Here is an 18,313-nt window from a genome sequence, read left to right on the forward strand (position 1 = left end):
TTAGTTTGGCTCCATGCAGCTTTTTGAACCTTAATTTGGACCTTTTGGAATATTTGGATTCCAGTGAGGAAGAAAAACTGATATTAGAGGAGAAATAACTCTATTATTGTATTAATACCTTGATGATCATTAATCCACACTGTAAAAAGCCCTTCAGTGGCAATGTCCATATAACTTAATTATAAAATGTATATATTTTTTTTTACAATACATTGATTTTGTCTTCTTTTACTGTCTACTTGAGTCACAGAGAAGTAAAAAGTGTGGCTGTTTTAGTCACTTATAATTTTCTATCATAAATTTGATTTCCTGGTACTTTACAACAAACTGATTTCACAAAACTTAGTTTAAGGACTTTCTGAATAAGTAAATCCCGACCCGCCCAATTGGAACCAGTCTGAACTTGTTCTCCCACAAGGCTGCAAGAGTACCTGCCTGGCTTTTTCATCGACAAACTACACAACTTGTAAGAAATCATTTTCTATGTAATGCTTAAGTGTGCGTTTTCCTCCTTGCGATGCCATAAGGTGTTTCAAAATGTGCACGAAGCTCAAACAGTTAACGTACCGTCAAAATGCCGATTTTTAGTCAAATATGGCTTCTACGTGTTGGGTTTTACAACAAATGACATATCCTTTTTATTTACAAGTTTATAATTCATTGACACCGCCGCCATGTCTGTAAGATGGCGGAGTCAGTCCTATGAAAGTCTCCGTGTGTGATGCAACTGCTCAGCCCGCCATCACCTCAGTGCAGCCCCGTGTAGTAACGTTTAGTTACCCGAGTGTGTTGCAGCCAGTCTGTCGGTCATAAGTGGTCTGTGTTGTGTGCTGGACTGTGTGCATCCTTAATATGTAAGTGCGAATGCACTAATTATGTCAGACTCTCTCTAACAGGGGTTAGGGGCTCTCCGGGGCTCAGCCCGGCACAATCCGCTCTGCTCTGTCCCGCTCTCACACACACACACACCTGCGTGGGATTGATGTCAGGTGGATAAAATGTTTTTTGGTTTTTGCTGTGTTTCTGTCGCCGTGCTCCACAGTGCATCGCTTTTCTTCTGTGTTCCCGCTCTGCTCCTACAGCGCTGAGTGCTGTCTGCTGCAGGTTATACACTGATTAGGTATAAGTTCCTGATATGTTACTTCAAATGACTAATGATAATAATAACTATCACTTTATTGACTGTGGCTGGGATGTAATTTTTTGTAGAATATTTTCATATGGTCATCTTGAGTTCTTTCACTTGTGTTGCTTCTTCAGGAGACATTCAGATCAACGCAGAGGACCAATTCAGCCTCCCCCACCAAGTTCTGTCAATGACTACACATCAGGTAAGCAGTTATATCAATCAGATTAATGTCAAGGTTTTAGAGGTTTATGCAGTACATGTTTTTGTGTCAAACTGTTGAGAAATATACAGGACATCTAGTAGCACTGATGTTACTATTAAAAAAAGGGAGTTTGTCACTTGTTTAACATTTTAGTTTAAAAATGTAGTAAGAAGACACTGTCAAGAATTCCCTGATACTTAGGCCTAGTGGGGGTCATTATAGGCCAGTGGGTCATCCGTGATCTGCTGCAGCCCTAATAGAAGCACCAATATATGGGAGCATTCTTTTGTTAAATTATTACGTAGTTAAGGCGGGAGGCGTGTGTTGTCAAGCCAGCCGCCTTAAATATAAAGTGCTGAAACACTGTTATCCATCTAGAGCTCTCTATCTATCAGCATCTGATTCAAAACTCATGACTTCTCTTTACTTGTATGAAACAATTTCTTAATGTCTGTTCTTGTTTGTTGCACCGGGAAATAGCAGAGACCAGAGCACATGAAGACCTGAAGACACACAGTGTGAGGATCTACGTTTGCCATGAGCCAGATGCAGTGGAATCATAATCGAGGGAATCCCTGTGCTGAAATCTCCCGACAATCTGACCAGAGGATGAATCTCCAGTACCCAGCGAGACTTCACAAAACCTTTGAGGTCTTTCAAAGACTGTTTGTTGGAATTGACACTCAAAACCACCCAAAACCATCCCCCAGGTTCATGAGCCTCAAAAACAAGCTTCTAGCATAGACAGTCAAACGTGATTCAAATGACAAACATCCCTGCAGATTTTATCAGCTGTTTCCAATAAATGTTAATTAGGTGAGTTGTTCAAACTGTAAAGTGAAACCTGTCTGTTGTCTGCTGACAAAAAAGATAAAATTACTTAAATATTGTTATTAGAATTGTACTAATGACTTTAGTAAAATGAGTCCAAACACAAAGAGGGACAGAGAAGCAGAGTGAAGCTATTTCAACAATATTTCCAACACATGGAGGCTGTTAGCTCACTGTCATTCTTCATCCTCCCACCAGATGGAGTCAAAGTCAACAAAGCTTCAAATCTTACACATAGTGTCTGTAAGAACATTGATCAGATCATTAGTGTCTGGATCAATGATTGAAAATGACACTGCAGGCTGATGTGTGTTGTGGGTTTGTGTTAGTTGACGACGTATCATCTCTGGTTACAGAGAGTTGAAGTGCTGGGAGTCAGCAGATATCACAAACACAAACAGCAGATACATCAGTGAGCCCACTTTTCTGCCCTTTCTGTGCTCAAACTGATTATTAAAGTCAAACTGGATGAACATGAAGCATCTGATACTAATAGTCAACAGCTGTGTGTGATAACTTGTATTTTATGCATAATGATGACAGCCTGCAGGTGCTGCAGCTCTTCTATTCTGCTTCACTGTCTTAAAAATATATGATGTTTCAAATCCATTAAAGTCATGATTGAGCCCAAGCCTGAAGGAAACTGAGATGTATTATTTTGTCCATATCTTCCAGCCCTAACTGATGGATTATGTAATAATAGTGTGAGTCAGAGAAAGCTGCCATCAGCTGCTGTACTTCTACTATCAGTCCACTAGATGGCGTCATGAAGCTGCAGTGAAGTGAAGAGCAGCACACATGATGCATGGAGGAAGATTTACATCCACTGACTCACACTGACTGAATTTCATTCATATTCAGTCAATTCAACACCAATAAACAACATGTCAATAGTTTCAGTTATCTATTAGTTCTCTTTGATGTTGTTGTCACATTAGTAGTGCACATGACGCACAAACACAAATGTATTAAATGATTAGAATCAGGGCTCATTTACTTTGATATGACTTCTTTTACAGTAAATACAAACTTGTTAAACAGCAGCAGATGTTAGATCTTAACTGCTGTCAGACATTTAACAACACAGATAAAATGTCATTTGGTGTAAAGTGAAACTATTTTATAGCCTTTTTTAATTGAGTAGTTTAATGTTGATCAAATTGTGGATAAAGCCGACAGTGTTTTAATGTGGTGATGGTACACGTGAACTTCTGAGAGAAACTCAGTGGTTACAGATGAACTCTGATTACAAAGATATATGAAGCAATAAATACACACATCATCAGCTCCTGTCTAACTGCATATACCAATAATAAGTCCTTATAAAGCAAGAACACAAGTGGACTGTATGCATGTTATTGTAGCAACATTGAACTTGATGACGTCCTCTGACTGTCCCTCCACATCAGTCAATACAATACATTTGATTTAAAGCTTCCACAGGAAACAGTAGCAGGCCTATACTGTAGTGTCTGACTTTACGCTGCTGGAAACAACCTTAAAAAAGTAGATTTAGTTTGATTTGTGAGAGCTGAAGAAAGGAAATAATCATCAGCTGTTCATTAATATTGTTTGATTCCAGTAAATCAATCATTTAACAACATGTAGATTTATCTTCCAACATGAGAGTTCTCCAAACTTTCTGATGAAATAAAAACATCATACAGCAAGAAACAAACCCTGAAGTTACTAAAGAGAAAGTTCAACTATGAAACAAAGCAAACTTACAGTTAACATCCAAACTGCTGAAGACAAAGACTCTCCACTCCACGTCTGTCAGAAAAGTGTTTGCCACAGGTGAGCTGTTTCCTGGAACGAGTCAGAGCTCCACCTGTAGAGGAGGAGGGACAGGTAGGAAGACTCACAACATGATGACACTTTATGGATGTTTGTCACTCATTTATTCTTCATGTATTTGTAGATTTATTGTTGTATTCTCAGTGTTTAACTGTGTGCTGTTAGAATAAATAACTCATCATGACGTTCATGTGAAGAGAAGCTGAACGTTACATTTAGATTCATGAGATTTAATACATTTAACTGACAGGAATAAAACATATTTTTATGACAAAAGTTATTTTTTCACATCAATAATTGCTCTTCATCCTGTTACAGAACACATCACAGATCAGATGGAAATAATCTCCATCACAGAGTCAGAATTAAAATGAATAATTCACACAAATCTGACTTTTGGACTCTTCAGAGTTTCTTCTCACACACACATGAAAAACTAAAGCGTCTGAAATATGAACGTAATGAACAGACGGCCATCTTTCCTCGTCTAAGGAGGAAGTTTATCAGCTGATGTTTCTGTTTAAAACACCACATGCTTTAAAGAAACTCCATCCAACAATAACACATTCATCATAAATTAGTTTCTCCAGCTGAAATATTTAGTGATTCATTTTCCACAAACTAGAGAAAACCATGTCCCTTTAATGTAGAGAAATCAAACTCCACTTACTGAACTTTTCTCATGAACTTCATCACTCTGCAGCTCTGTTGAGTCCTGAGCAGGTCTGTGTAGAAAAACAGTTTTGTGCTTCAGTTAAAGCTGCATTTTCATCCCATTCATTTAACCGACACAGCTTCTCGTCTTTCATCAGTGTGTGTGTGTGTGTGTGTGTGTGTGTGTGTGTGTTTATATGTGTGTATGTGTGTATATGTGTATATGTGTGTGTGTGTGAGTCTCAGTCAGAGTAAAGTTCAGATGTTGAAGTTTGATTAAAACATGAAACTTCCTCATGTGAACAAACAAACACTCAGCTGCTGTTTGAATGTTTGAAAGCTGGAGTTCATGAATCAGTGGACACTTTCTGAAAGTTTCCAGCTCACATCTTCTGACCTGTGCTGACGGTTTTGGTTTGGTCTGAACACACCGTTACACTATATTCAGTCCTGCAGCGTCACATCAGTAAAGCATATTTGACTGTTCAGTTGATGATTTGAATATGAAGGGATTAATGTGGACAGCAGGAAGTCAGCGGAGGAAAGAGGGACTTCCCAGTGACCTATCAGGGGAAACAAGTTGATGTCAAAAACAACACTTACTCCCATCAAGTCCAGCTGTTTCCCATTAAAGTTACAACTAAAATACAAGAATCAACTCTAAACTTTATTCCAAACTTCAAGCTGCCGTCACACAACAATTATTAGCTCCAATAAAACTGAGTCACATGATGCTACAATTAAAAACTAATTCTAACAGCTAAATGAAATGAAAGACATCAATAAATAGTCTTTTACATAAAGTCTTGCAGAATGTCATCAGAGATTTTCTGTTGACAAAAAGAGAAAAACATGTTTATTTGTGTGTAAATGTTTAATTATTCTCCACTTTTATTTTATTTTATTTATTTTTATAAACATATTGTACTTTTTCTCCTCCTGATTAAACACAAATAACATGTTTTTATTTATTTTCTTCTCTTTTTGGTCAAAAAAAGTTTTTGATAATAAAAATGTAAAAAATAGATTAAAGAGTAAAACAAACAGAAATAAAATAACACAAATATTTTTATAAAGTAAAATAAATAAACAGAACATAGCCTCTTTCTGTTCTTTTTTATTTTTAATAAAAATGTAAAATCATCTTCCTCACATGTTAAATTTGTTTTCTCACTTTCTTTTGTTTCTTTAAATGAGATCAATTTTATTTATATATTAAACCTGACAGGAATGAACATAATAAATAACAAAACTCTCAATAACAGGTGAAAAAATAAGGTTTTTTTAAATCTCACATTATGTGAAAAGAATTTACTGTCAATAAAGTTTTACTGATACCTTTGGTGATCCATTACTTACTGGGATCTACTGGGATCTACTGGGGTCCAGTGATACCTGTGGTGATCCATTACTTACTGGGATCTACTGGGATCCACTGGGGTCCAGTGATAAAAATGTAAAAATGCACACGCCACTTCCTGTGGCTGCTGTCAGAGTAAAAGCTGCCTGCGCTAAAAGTTGATTTTATGGTTTAAAAAACAGTTTGAAGGTTAAAAAAAAGAAAATCACAAACATTAAAAACATGGAGACTTTTCTGAGTGACGGCGTCTCCTCCATCAGCTGCACTTACGTGCTTTTACTCTGGAGGTACATTTGATAGCTTCCTGTATTTTGGTACTCAAAGAACAAAACTGACAGGAAGTGACGTCACAGATCTAGAACAGCTGAGGAGCCCCGGGCGTAATATCAATAAAAAACCATACACTGTAAGAATAAAACTACACTGAACCATACACTGTAAAAATATTACCACAACACTACACTCCAAAACTTTATAAACTGTGCTACATTGCAGAAAATACTAAACTGAACACTGCGCTGTAAAAAATATTAGCCTGCAGTGTAAAAAACACTGCGTCAGTTTATTCAGTCATAATTTATTTGTTAGAATATCTGATGTTGTGACAGATCCTTACCTTCAGTCAGTCTGCGGGGGGCGCTGCTCTGCAACACATCACAGGGACATCCCCCACACCTGGAAACACCTGCTGCTGCCTTCAGGTCCCATCAGGAAAACTCAGACAACCTGCAGGCGTTTTTAACGTGTGTGTGTTTTTATGTCGTTCTCAGGACGCTGCTTCCTGTATCACCTCAACACAGAACTGAGCAGCTTCAAGCTGAACAGTGACTAAAAACACCTGAGCAGCTGTGCAGGACCTTTAAATAGAATCATAATTTCTTTTAAATAGTGGTGCAAATGAGGAGCTGAAACACTGTAAAAATAGGATCAAAAATACATTCAGTTTTTCATTTAAACAAAGTATTTACACTAAAGAAATTCAAATAAAAACACTTTAAATCAAAACTTTAAATCAAAACATTGAGTCTGTTGTAAATGTTTATTTATTTAATATCTTTTACAAACAGTCATTTCAAACCCGTTAAAGAGCGAAGCAGCTTCACAAAATCTTCATCTGAACTGATGAAAGTTTCACATTCTGACTTTAATTTCTTTAAACAAACAAACAAACAAATGTAGCTCTGATTCATTTCAATCAAATATTGATCTGAACTGATGGAAACTGAAGGTTTCAGTGACACTTTGAGTCAGAAAGTTTCTGTGAAAGTTTTGGAGGAAAAAGGAAACAGTTTTCAGTCGCTACGCTTGTCATTAATTGGCAGCGTAATCAATAATCATCACTGAGTCAGCTGAGCGAACGAGAAAGTCAGACTTGATCTTCGTTAAATTTCAAACATACACAGAAAAATATTTCTAAGAAATAAGTAAATATTTATTGAAATGGATCTTAGATTTTAGCAGCTGCTTCAAAGAAATTCTGGAAATCAACGACTCTCAGATTTCACCCCAATACTTCACTAAAATGAACATCAAACAACGCAAAGCATTATGGGTCCTGTAGTTCTTCCATGTCAATACACTTTTATGACATCACTAGGACTCTGAATGTCTCATCAACATGTTTCCTGTACAGATATTTAGAATGAATGAATGAAATGTGACCAATCAATAAACACCTTAAATGTTGAATCAATAATCAGCTTCATATAAATATTGATCATATGACGGAGCGAGAAAGCTTTGATCTTTACTATTCAGTGTGAATTTATGTCATTTAGAGAGACGTTTCTATGTGTTTGTGGACGCAGGTGGTGCTAGAGAGCAGCTCGGCAGCGTTAGTGCGTGTTTCTGGGTTTCTTCAGTAGATGCACCACCACATGACCGCCACCGAGGCCAGCAGACCAATCAGAGAGCTCGCTGCAGAGGAGGGGGCGGAGTTACACAGGTCGGAGTTGCAGCAGCTGAAGGTAAAACTGGACACCTGGAAAAGATCAATGATGTCAGAATATGTCTGATCAATCAGTGCTCCGAAAGTACAAATGTCAAAATTCTGTTCAACATAAAATACAACAAACTGATCAATAATCCAATAAACTGATCAATAATCCAATAAACTGATCAATAATCCAATAAACTAACTAATAATTCAACAAACTGATCAATAATTCAATAAACTGATCAATAATTCAACACCTCTGCTGTGGTTTTGCTGGTTATAGAGTTTAGTGTAACTGAAACTTTAAGTAAACAGCCGTCAGATAAATGTAGAGAAGTAAAAAGTAGAATATTTCTTTCTGATATGTCATAAAAGAAAGTAGAAAATCATCCAGTAAAGTCCAGAACAGAACTTCAGTAGAGAACAAGTAGAAACAGACTGGACTACATGAAACCTCCAGATTTAATTCAGTTTTATCTGACAGAAAAATGACATGATGCAAATGTCCTGTACAGTGATAGAATACAGTAGAGTAGAATACAGTAGAGTAGAATCCAGTAGAGCAGAGTAGAATACAGTAGAGTAGAATACAGTAGAGTAGAATCCAGTAGAGTTCAGTAGAATACAGTAGAGTAGAATACAGTAGAGTAGAATCCAGTAGAGTTCAGTAGAATACAGTAGAGTAGAATACAGTAGAGCAGAGTAGAATACAGTAGAGTAGAATACAGTAGAGTAGAATCCAGTAGAGTTCAGTAGAATACAGTAGAGTAGAATACAGCAGAGTAGAATACAGTAGAGTTCAGTAGAGTTTGTACCTTTGGGAACATCTGGCCCAGTCGGCTGTACTTGCAGTCTGAATACTTGAGACACTGGCGGTGGGTCATTCCTTCTGCAGGACAAACAGGACGATAGTAGAAACAGTAGATTCTGAGTAGAATCGCTGAACTTCAGATAGAATCTAAAGTTCTCAGAGTGTGAAGGATCAAACCTTCAGACACGAAGCACATTACAGTTTCTGACCTCTTCATATAAAAAGTCCAGAACATAAATAGAGTTTGGTGAGGCAGACTTTTCACTAATCATCAGCTGACCCTGTATCTTCATGTTAGGGCCTCTCTGGGGGCCGAGACCCACAGGTTACAAACCTCTGGACAGAAAGTATCTTCAGCCAATCAGAATTCAGTTGTATACAGTACAAGTAGACGCACAGGTAGAGGTACTAGAATATGTAGAGGTACAGTGGCACATAGAAGTACAGGAATAGGTAAACAGTTAAACAAACAAACAGGCAAACAGACAAACAGGTAAACAGTTAAACAGGCAAACAGGTAAACAGGTAAACAGGTACCGCTCTCGGTGAGTTTCAGACAGGCGTCGCCGTCGTGGCCACAGTCTGTTTGTTCGGAGCAGCTTCCTGTGTTCTCCTCACAGTTGTAACACCGAATGGCTGATCCTGAAAAACACATCTGACAGCTGATCTGGATTTTCCGACCCAACAATAGAGCCCTGAGGGACACCTTTTGTTACTAATACTACTATTCCTTTTATTACTAGCAGTACCACTACTACTACTACTACTAATGATAATAAACAGTACTACTAATACTACTACCAATACTACTAATAATAGTAATAATAAACTTTATTACTACTAATGACAATAATAAACAGAACTACTAATACTACTACTACTAACCCTACTACCACTCTTATTACTGCTTACTATCTGTTTCCGTCCAGATGTTTTTCAGATTTGTGCTCATTCATCAGTTAACGGTTCGTGTTTCAGCAGCTGTGGTCACTTGAGTGACTTCATGTCAGTTAAAGTGGATTTCAGCAGCACACATGGTCTTCTTCCAGAATAAAAACAGACCATCTGTCATGTTAATGTTTTTGGTCGTTCAGATTAAAAAAGTGATGAGAAAATAATAAAGCTTGAAACTGACCTGAAATCAGTCTCAGTACTTCAGAACATGATCTCATGAGACAGAATGAAACGTACCGAGTCCAATCAGAGCGCAGCACATCACCACGCAGATCCCCAGGGAGCGCTTCATTTTCACCTCTACACAGCTCACAGGTTCATCTGGAATCAGTTTGTCCACAGCAGCTCAGTCACCCAAACACTGAGTACCATAGAGTACTGTGTGTACAGTATAGTACTGTGTGTACTGTATGGTACTGTGTGTAAAATGTAGTACTGTTTGTACTGTGTGTACTGTGTAGTACTGTTTGTATCATGTGTACAGTATAGTACTGTGTGTGCTGTGTGTACAGTATAGTACTGTGTGTACAGTGTAGTACTGTGTGTACAGTGTAGTACTGTTTGTACTGTGTGGTACTGTGTAGTACTGTTTGTATCATGTGTACAGTATAGTACTGTGTGTGCTGTGTGTACAGTATAGTACTGTGTGTACAGTGTAGTACTGTGTGTACAGTGTAGTACTGTTTGTACTGTGTGTACTGTGTAGTACTGTTTGTATCATGTGTACAGTATAGTACCATGTGTACAGTATAGTACTGTTTGTACTGTGTGTACAGTATAGTACTGTGTGTACAGTGTAGTACTGTTTGTACTGTGTGCACAGTATAGTACTGTGTGTACTGTGTGTACAGTATAGTACTGTGTGTACAGTATAGTACCGTGTGTACAGTATAGTACCGTGTGTACCATGTGTACAGTATAGTACCGTGTGTACCATGTGTACAGTATAGTACCATGTGTACAGTATAGTACCGTGTGTACCATGTGTACAGTATAGTACCATGTGTACAGTATAGTACCATGTGTACAGTATAGTACCGTGTGTACCGTGTGTACAGTATAGTACCGTGTGTACTCACTCAGTTGGGCGTTTCTGTTGTTGTTGTTGAGTTCAGTGACAGTGTGACTCTGACTGACAGCAGAATGGCGGAGAAAGGCGACGCCCACAGGGAGGATCCTGTGTGTAAGTATGAAGAATCAGTTTTATTGTTTTCTGTTTTCACTTTTACATGATAGTTTGAACTTCAGGAGAAACTGAAGTGAGGTCACACAGGGTTAAACCCACACTACTGTGAGATGTACTGAGTACAGCACATATATCACAGTAGTTAGTGTGTTTCCCCTACATTCACCGCACCGCCGCTGCAGAACTATGAGCGCCGCTGCTAAAATTTCAGACGATCATAAATGTCAACGAGCTACTAATGATTTTCTCTCGCACACCGTGCAACACCCTACGTTATTGTGGATTTTTTAGTCATACTCACTCTCTTCGTTCCTAAAAGGACATCTACGTGTTTTTGCAAGAGTAGCGTTGCTCCGTTAAGGAATAAGGCAGTGCGTGCGTGTGTGTGTGTGTGTGAGCAGAGCAAAGGTTTAGCCGTAAATTGTCAACCTGGCAGTAACTGTACAGTACAGGCTGTGTGTCAGTTAATAAATGCTGCAGCTCCTCAAGAAAATACTCATCTATCGAGAGGGGTTAGCCCCGAAGTTAGCAACAACGCGTTAGCTTAACTTGACCAGGCTCACTTAAGGTGGACTGACTTTTAAGGTGGACCAGCAATTTTCATTTTAGTGTCAATCTCAGCCGCTGTTTAACAGAGAACGGAGAAGTGTGTGGCTGATGAGTCTCTGTCATATGCCCCCTCATATGCCACCCCTACCCCCATCATACTTTTCCTGGTGTCTACGTCATCACGCTGAGCATCAACCGCTCCGCAACCATTGCAATGCTAACATAAACGTTAACAGCTAAACCGCTAGCTAATATTAGCTAACAGATAACGTTATGTGGTAAGCACAAGCAGCTAAACACTGCACAGTATACGTATTAATACACGGTGTGTTTACCAGGCAGTCAAACACTCTCCTACAGGCTCTTAGAAGGTCAAGATGATTTTCTCCAGCTGTTAGCATTTATAAGACTGTTTGTCTTTTTGAGCTGCTTATCAGTTGTCACACTGATATCTAGCAGCTTGTTATATTCTGTTTCTGCAGCACAGACGTCAGAAGACACTTTGGGTTGACCATTTAGTTTCTATAAATAAATAAATCTTTATATATAGTCAATGCTTTGGACTCGTTTTCACTGTCTATACTATGGTTGTATCATATGGTAGTATAGGTAGTATAGTATAGGTAGTATAGGTAGTATAGCATGGCAGTATAGGTAGTATAGTATAGGTGGTATAGTATAGGTAGTATAGGTGGTATAGTATAGGTAGTATAGTATAGGTGGTATAGTATAGGTAGTATAGTATAGGTAGTATAGTATAGGTAGTATAGGTAGTATAGCATGGCAGTATAGGTAGTATAGTATAGGTGGTATAGTATAGGTAGTATAGGTGGTATAGTATAGGTAGTATAGTATAGGTAGTATAGGTAGTATAGCATGGCAGTATAGGTAGTATAGTATAGGTGGTATAGTATAGGTAGTATAGGTGGTATAGTATAGGTAGTATAGTATAGGTGGTATAGTATAGGTAGTATAGGTGGTATAGTATAGGTAGTATAGGTGGTATAGTATAGGCAGTATAGTATAGGTGGTATAGTATAGGTAGTATAGGTGGTATAGTATAGGTAGTATAGCATGGCAGTATAGGTAGTATAGTATAGGTAGTATAGGTGGTATAGTATATGTAGTATAGGTGGTATAGTATAGGTAGTATAGTATAGGTGGTATAGTATATGTAGTATAGGTGGTATAGTATAGGTAGTATAGTATAGGTAGTATAGGTGGTATAGTATATGTAGTATAGGTGGTATAGTATAGGTAGTATAGTATAGGTGGTATAGTATAGGTAGTATAGGTGGTATAGTATAGGTGGTATAGGTAGTATAGGTGGTATAGTATAGGTAGTATAGGTGTTCTGCTGTTTCTAGAGGAGCTAAGCTAACAGCAGTTAGCACTAACAACATGAACAAACAGCCATTAAAGAGTCAAACACTGAAACTGTCGGTTACATTACCTTTAGATGGAGAAAAGAATCTGCGCCATCGTGTCAGAGAAAGAGAAGTAAATGTAGGCAGGAAATAGGCGGGAAGAGAGAGGTGTGACGTCACAGTGACCCGCAGCACGTGTTACACTTTATTCTGTCATCTGCTCAGTATCTTCACTTACTGACAGGTTATTGTCACGTGTGGAACAGTAATTATGGTGGATATAATGATAAACATCATATTAACCCTAAACTGCTTGAATATTTTACACTATGATTTGGAAGATTGATCTTCTGGTAACGAATCAATCAGAAATCACTTCCATCACCCAGGAGTTTGTTTTTGTTGCATTTGAGCAAAAATGTGCCATAAAAACACCAAGAAATATGTGATATTTGTAGGTTTGAAGTATTTTGTATTTGTAGAATCCACTAAAGTTGTAAATAGAAATATATATATATGTGTGTATATATATATATAAAATATTATATGAACGTCTATCTTAATTTTCTGTCAGCAGTTGCTTTCTGTCATTAAAAAGAGAGATTAATAAAACATTTTTTCACAAGAAATTCAGTATAAAAAATACAACATCTTTGTACGGCTACTTGTTATTCTCCACTATTCCTTACTTCATCCTACACTTTGCTAAATATTGTTCTTTCTACCATAAATGTCAGATATGGATGGTTCTTGATTTAAGAAATATCTAATCCTCTAAGAACCGAGGCTGTGTGGTTTGTGTGTGTTGTCTCTAGACTGATGAAACCTACATAACTGCCTCTCAGACTGTAGGATCCGTTCTGTCTCACTGTCCTCACTATCAGCATGAAAAGACCCCGATCAACTGATCCGCTGCCTCTCGTCCATTTAGCTCATCAAATCTCCTGTATCCATCATTTCCAGTGAGAATTACTGTAGTAGATAATAAAACCAGGCATCATTTTCCATCATGTTAACGTCTCCATCACTGAACATTGTGTTGAACTAACTGCAGGTTTCAGTCGGGATTTAGAGCTGCTGAAAGTTACTGATGATCTGCTGACTGCATCAGACAAAGAGCTTCTCTCTGTACTCGTCTTGTTAGATCTTAGTGCTGCATTTGACACCATTGATCATCACATCCTGTTACAGAGATGGAACATTTAACTGGCATCAAACTGAAATAATAAAAATACTACAACTGTATTTACTTTGATTCTCTCATTTGTAACTGAAGCTCTGTGAAATCCCCACATATAAACATGTATATCAATATAAGTTTAGTATAAATATAGTTTGACTGCTGTTTGAGCTCTGATTGGTCGGTTAGCAGCTACTTCCTCACACAGTTTGTTAGAAGACAGCAGCACTCCAGCAGAGTCAGCACACGAGCCTCAACAAACACTAACTGTCACATTGCACAAAACCTCATCTGGACAATCAGTCTTTTCTGTTAAAGGAGCAAAACTATGGAGCTGAAAATGCAACACAATGTTAATGTTTTCAACAGAGGTGTTAAATCATGGCTGAAAGAGAAACAACACTGCTCTCACACCTAACACCCCTGTATAGACACACCTGGAGTTTGATTTTCTTTCTTTTTAACTTTGTAAAAAGCCTCCTGTGGACAGGTGTTGTAAATGAGCGTTTCTCTACAAACACTAAATACAGTGAACTGCTGCCTGTGCATAATTGTATGTTGCAGCTCCAATAAATAAATCAAATAAACTGAACTTAACACAGTCGACTGTAAGAAAAACACTCACACAGGAAGTAGAGACTCTGCTGCAGGTTGAGAGCGATGATCTGTCGACGATCACAGCTGATGAAAGGATCAATCATCACCCTGAAACTAAACGCTCACGTGTCCTCATACAGATGCACCTGATTGGTTGGAGGTGATCATCAACTTCCTGTTACTGCTGGCCAATCACAGCCCTGCAGGCGTCTCCTCAACATCTCTGATGCTTGTGTGAACTTGTGAAAGGTTCAAATGCTCAGTGACAGTCATAGAAATCATGTTTGTGCGTCTGAACAGATGTTCCTGTGTGAACATGTGTTTATTGTGAAACAGATGCTGCCATGTGTGTTTGGGTGTAATCATGCATAGAGTGGAGGTTGGTGAGAAACACATGAAGAAGTTTTGGCTCCACTGTTCGGGGCTCACTCCTCTACAGCAGCTCGTATGTCTGTATCGGTGTGAGTGAGCCGCTCTGAGCATTAAAGACAGTCTGACAACACTATATCCACAGTGTCTCTTTCCTCATTGAAGTCAAGTGCAAGAGCTAAACTGCCGCGACACCCACAATCCTCTCCCTCAAGCACTGAATCAGCCAATAGCAGTTTTCCTCCTGCCATTAACAATGTGACTTATTAGACAGCTATTTAATACTTTAGTACTAATTCACTCTCACAATAACGTTGCTGTGACTGTTGTTTATGCATCTTTTCTGATTTGTAATCATCATCATTTCATTTCACAGTAAAAAGCTGAGTGGCGACCCGCTGTCTCCAACCTTTACAGGAAGTGTTTTGCTGCTGCATCGCTGTGCACTTGCAGGCACAGTTAGAGCAGAAGAATGAGTCCCACAGTTCAACTTGTTCTGCTGAGCAGCTCTACTAGAAGAACATTGGTGAAAAATCAACCAACTGACTGAACTGGACTCATTTCTGTCATGTTGAATAAGAATTGAATGTATTTTTATTCTGTTGATTATTTCCTCACACATGATTGATCTTCAGGCCGTTACTTTGCAAACAGGGAGCTCACAGCGCAGTCTGACTCTTTATGTCCACTATCAAAGGCTGAGGCTTTATATCGCCTTGTGTTGACGTTCCAACATCATCCTGCTTCTGGCTCAGCTGTAACCAAGAGAGTAGAAGTCACAATAGAAAGAGACTTTACTGTCACTCTGTGACTCCTGGAACTGACAGACTCTCCAAGTAAGTAGAGACAACAAAATGGTGGAGCGTTTCCATGGCGGAGCGTTTCCATGGTGTAGCGTTTCCATGGCGGAACATGTGGTTTGAATGTGCTGTAAGCAGATGAAGCAGCAGCTCCTCCTCTGTCTGAATCAGGAAGTCTTTCAGTCCTTCCTCTTTAACTCAATGTTCAAACTCTGGCTTGTACATTTGTTGATGTTTGATATGAAATAAAAGTTCAGATGAAGCTCTGACTTTATTTATTTATGCATGTATTTATTGGGTACATGTACAGTGTTAAACATAAATATTATCATTTGATGTACTGTACCAGAGTTAGCAGCTAATCTTCATCTGCAGTCCCTTCAGCAGGTCACAATTAAAACACATGAGAGCACAATAACAAACAGTACAAAGCAAAAAACACACAGGACACATAATACAAAATACAAAGCTACACACAATAACACATCACATACACCCACAATGTAAACTAGAAATTAATAATGTAAGCTTGTCGAATTAATAGATTATTTGCGTTCATGAGACCATGAGATGAAATTCAGAGTCAGTGGTTACAGAGCTGAGTAGTTTTAGCAGATTTTTAAATTGGTTTTGAACGTACTGATGGAACTGCAGCTCTTCATATCATCAGGTAAATGTTCCACTGAGTTGTGGCTTCACAGAGAAAGCTGACTGTCCAGATGCAGTGTGATGAAATGGTCCAATCTTGTATAGATGATATTCTGGAGGATCTAATAGAACTTACTGATCGAGTGAACATAAAGTCACATCGTGGAGGACAAACCATTTAACATGTTATAGGCACAAATCTGAGAATAATCTAAAATTAACAAAGCTCAGTAAATTGTATTTCTCCAGAATCCTACAGTGATGGAAACGCATTGGCTTTTTGTCCAGAGTTTTTAGAGTTTGTTTGTTTAAGGACTCAAAAGGTATTTGGCTGTTTCTCCAGCCTGCCCCCAACATGTGATGCAATAAGACATCTGGGAAAGAATCACAGCTGCATAAATATCTGCAGCGTCCAAAGACAGACAGTTTCTAATATGTCTAAAATTTGCTAAGTTGTTCTTTATGGTTTTAACCGTTTTTTTTAACATGTGTGTCAAAGTTCAAATTTGGATCCAGTGTCACACCAAAATATTTAAAATCAGTAACTATGTCGAGTTTTTCACCTTTGATGAGAATATCAGTGTTAGGAGGTTGTACCATAGTCTTAAAGAAAAACATACCTTTTGTCTTGTTTACATTTAGACTCAGACATGATTGATCAAGCTAATGTGTGATCCTTTCCAATGCAATTGTTAGCTTAGCAGCAGCTAACTCAGCTGTTTTTGCATGTGTGTACACAACGCTGTCATCTGCATACATTTATAGCTCTGCATCATAACACTGTTGAGGGAGATTATTAATATATAGGCTAAATAATAGGGGACCTAACACTGACCCTTGTGGAATACCATTGTGCACTTCATGTTACTGGACAGTGTGTCACCAACTTTAACACATTGTCTCCTATTAGACAAATATGAAGACATCCATGCCAGTGCTCTAGATGAGAAGTTAAATTTAGAGAGTTTCAATATTAAAACATCATGATTGACTGTGTCGAATGCTTTACGCAGATCTAAAAATACAGCAGCAACTACTCCTCCTTTATCAAGTCTTGATTTAATTTGCTCTATTAAGTGCAAGGTAGCAGTTTCAGTGGAATGATTTGCTATAAAGCCAAATTGCAAACAATGTAGACCAAAACTGCTTGTATTAAGAAATGTTGTCAGTTGTTTAATGACAACTTTCTCAGCAACCTTTGAGAGTACTGGCAGTATACTTATTGGTCTGTAGTTACTGGCTTCAAGGCGGTCTCCACATTTAAAAATAGGCGTGACGATGGCACATTTCCAGTCATCAGGAAAGGAGCTGTGTTTAAAAGACAAGTTAACTAAATGAGCAATAGGGGGAGTTAAAATATCTTTGTGTGATTTGACAAACATGGTGTCAATTGGAAAGCATCTCTACTTTTGGAGCTTTTTGAGGAGCTGATGATTTTGTTTACTTCTAAGTCATTAGTCTCTAAAACCTGGCCTGTAGCATCTATAGCAACAATATCCAGTTTCTTTTTTCGTAATTTTTTTCCTAACTCATTTACAGACTCAAGAAAAAAATGATTAAAGACAGAAGCAACAGTAAGATGATCTTCAATTAACTTTCGTTAGCGTTAGAATCTACACTGCAAAAACTCCCCTACTGGAAACGCTACTAAATATTCTTTGAACTGGTGAAATTTGATCATTTCAAGCAAGAAAATCTGCCAAAAATTAATTAACATTTATCTTCTTCTCTGTCGACACCCACAAACCTGAAACCTGCAGACGTGCTGCTCTGCAGGTTTCAGTGACCACTTTCTGTTACTGAAACATGTCTACTAACCTGCAGGGCTGTGATTGGCCAGCAGTAACAGGAAGTGGTTGCTGAAACCTGCAGAGCAGCACGTCTGCAGGTTTCAGGTATGTGGGTGTTGACAGAAAAGAAGACATCTTAAGTTTGCAGACGTG

General features: G+C 38.2%; 3 protein-coding genes and 1 long non-coding RNA gene across 12 annotated transcripts in view; 2 read left to right on the forward strand and 2 right to left on the reverse strand.

Annotated features, from left to right (window-relative positions):
- Positions 1-4,799, reverse strand: part of LOC121891683 (NLR family CARD domain-containing protein 3-like) — a 110,603-nt gene extending 105,804 nt beyond the window's left edge. Inside the window, exons 1-2 of the mRNA XM_042404220.1 lie at positions 4,630-4,799; positions 3,891-3,993 (exon numbers count right to left, since the gene is read on the reverse strand). The gene's annotated coding sequence lies outside the window, so the exon portion shown is untranslated. The remainder of the gene's footprint in view (positions 1-3,890; positions 3,994-4,629) is intronic.
- Positions 1-18,313, forward strand: part of LOC121891677 (NLR family CARD domain-containing protein 3-like) — a 408,525-nt gene that overhangs the window by 243,023 nt on the left and 147,189 nt on the right. The window lies entirely within an intron of this gene.
- LOC121891756 lies at positions 275-2,788 on the forward strand. Of its 3 annotated transcripts, none has more exons than XR_006094134.1 (4): positions 275-854; positions 1,043-1,120; positions 1,261-1,331; positions 1,812-2,788. It is a non-coding gene; the product is annotated as an uncharacterized LOC121891756 (long non-coding RNA). The 3 variants fall into 3 exon arrangements; XR_006094135.1 differs by having other exon boundaries at positions 275-466; XR_006094133.1 differs by lacking the exon at positions 275-854 and having other exon boundaries at positions 862-1,120.
- Positions 6,994-14,664, reverse strand: LOC121891740 (CD59 glycoprotein-like). 6 transcript variants are annotated; one of them, XM_042404318.1, is made up of 6 exons: positions 14,582-14,664; positions 10,754-10,851; positions 9,912-9,995; positions 9,258-9,362; positions 8,725-8,798; positions 6,994-7,954 (listed from the first exon to the last, which is right to left on the reverse strand). In XM_042404318.1, the coding sequence occupies exons 3-6, from the start codon at positions 9,964-9,966 to the stop codon at positions 7,832-7,834; spliced, it is 357 nt and encodes a 118-aa protein (XP_042260252.1). In that variant the 5' UTR covers positions 9,967-9,995; positions 10,754-10,851; positions 14,582-14,664; the 3' UTR covers positions 6,994-7,831. The 6 variants fall into 6 exon arrangements, with proteins under 6 accessions (XP_042260252.1, XP_042260254.1, XP_042260251.1 ...); XM_042404320.1 differs by lacking the exon at positions 14,582-14,664 and adding an exon at positions 12,863-12,960; XM_042404317.1 differs by lacking the exon at positions 14,582-14,664 and adding an exon at positions 11,745-11,882.

Source organism: Thunnus maccoyii, chromosome 24 (assembly GCF_910596095.1).
Source record: "Thunnus maccoyii chromosome 24, fThuMac1.1, whole genome shotgun sequence".
NCBI lineage: Eukaryota > Metazoa > Chordata > Actinopteri > Scombriformes > Scombridae > Thunnus > Thunnus maccoyii.

What these genes read in the sequence shown, in the direction of transcription:
- LOC121891740 (XM_042404318.1), bottom strand. Translation starts at nt 9,966, where the DNA reads ATGAAGCGCTCCCTGGGGATCTGCGTGGTGATGTGCTGCGCTCTGATT. An exon ending in CTGCGCTCTGATTGGACTCG is followed by an intron (nt 9,363 to 9,911) that starts GTACGTTTCATT and finishes TGTGTTTTTCAG; the next exon opens with GATCAGCCATTCGGTGTTAC. An exon ending in TCTGAAACTCACCGAGAGCG is followed by an intron (nt 8,799 to 9,257) that starts GTACCTGTTTAC and finishes TTTGTCCTGCAG; the next exon opens with AAGGAATGACCCACCGCCAG.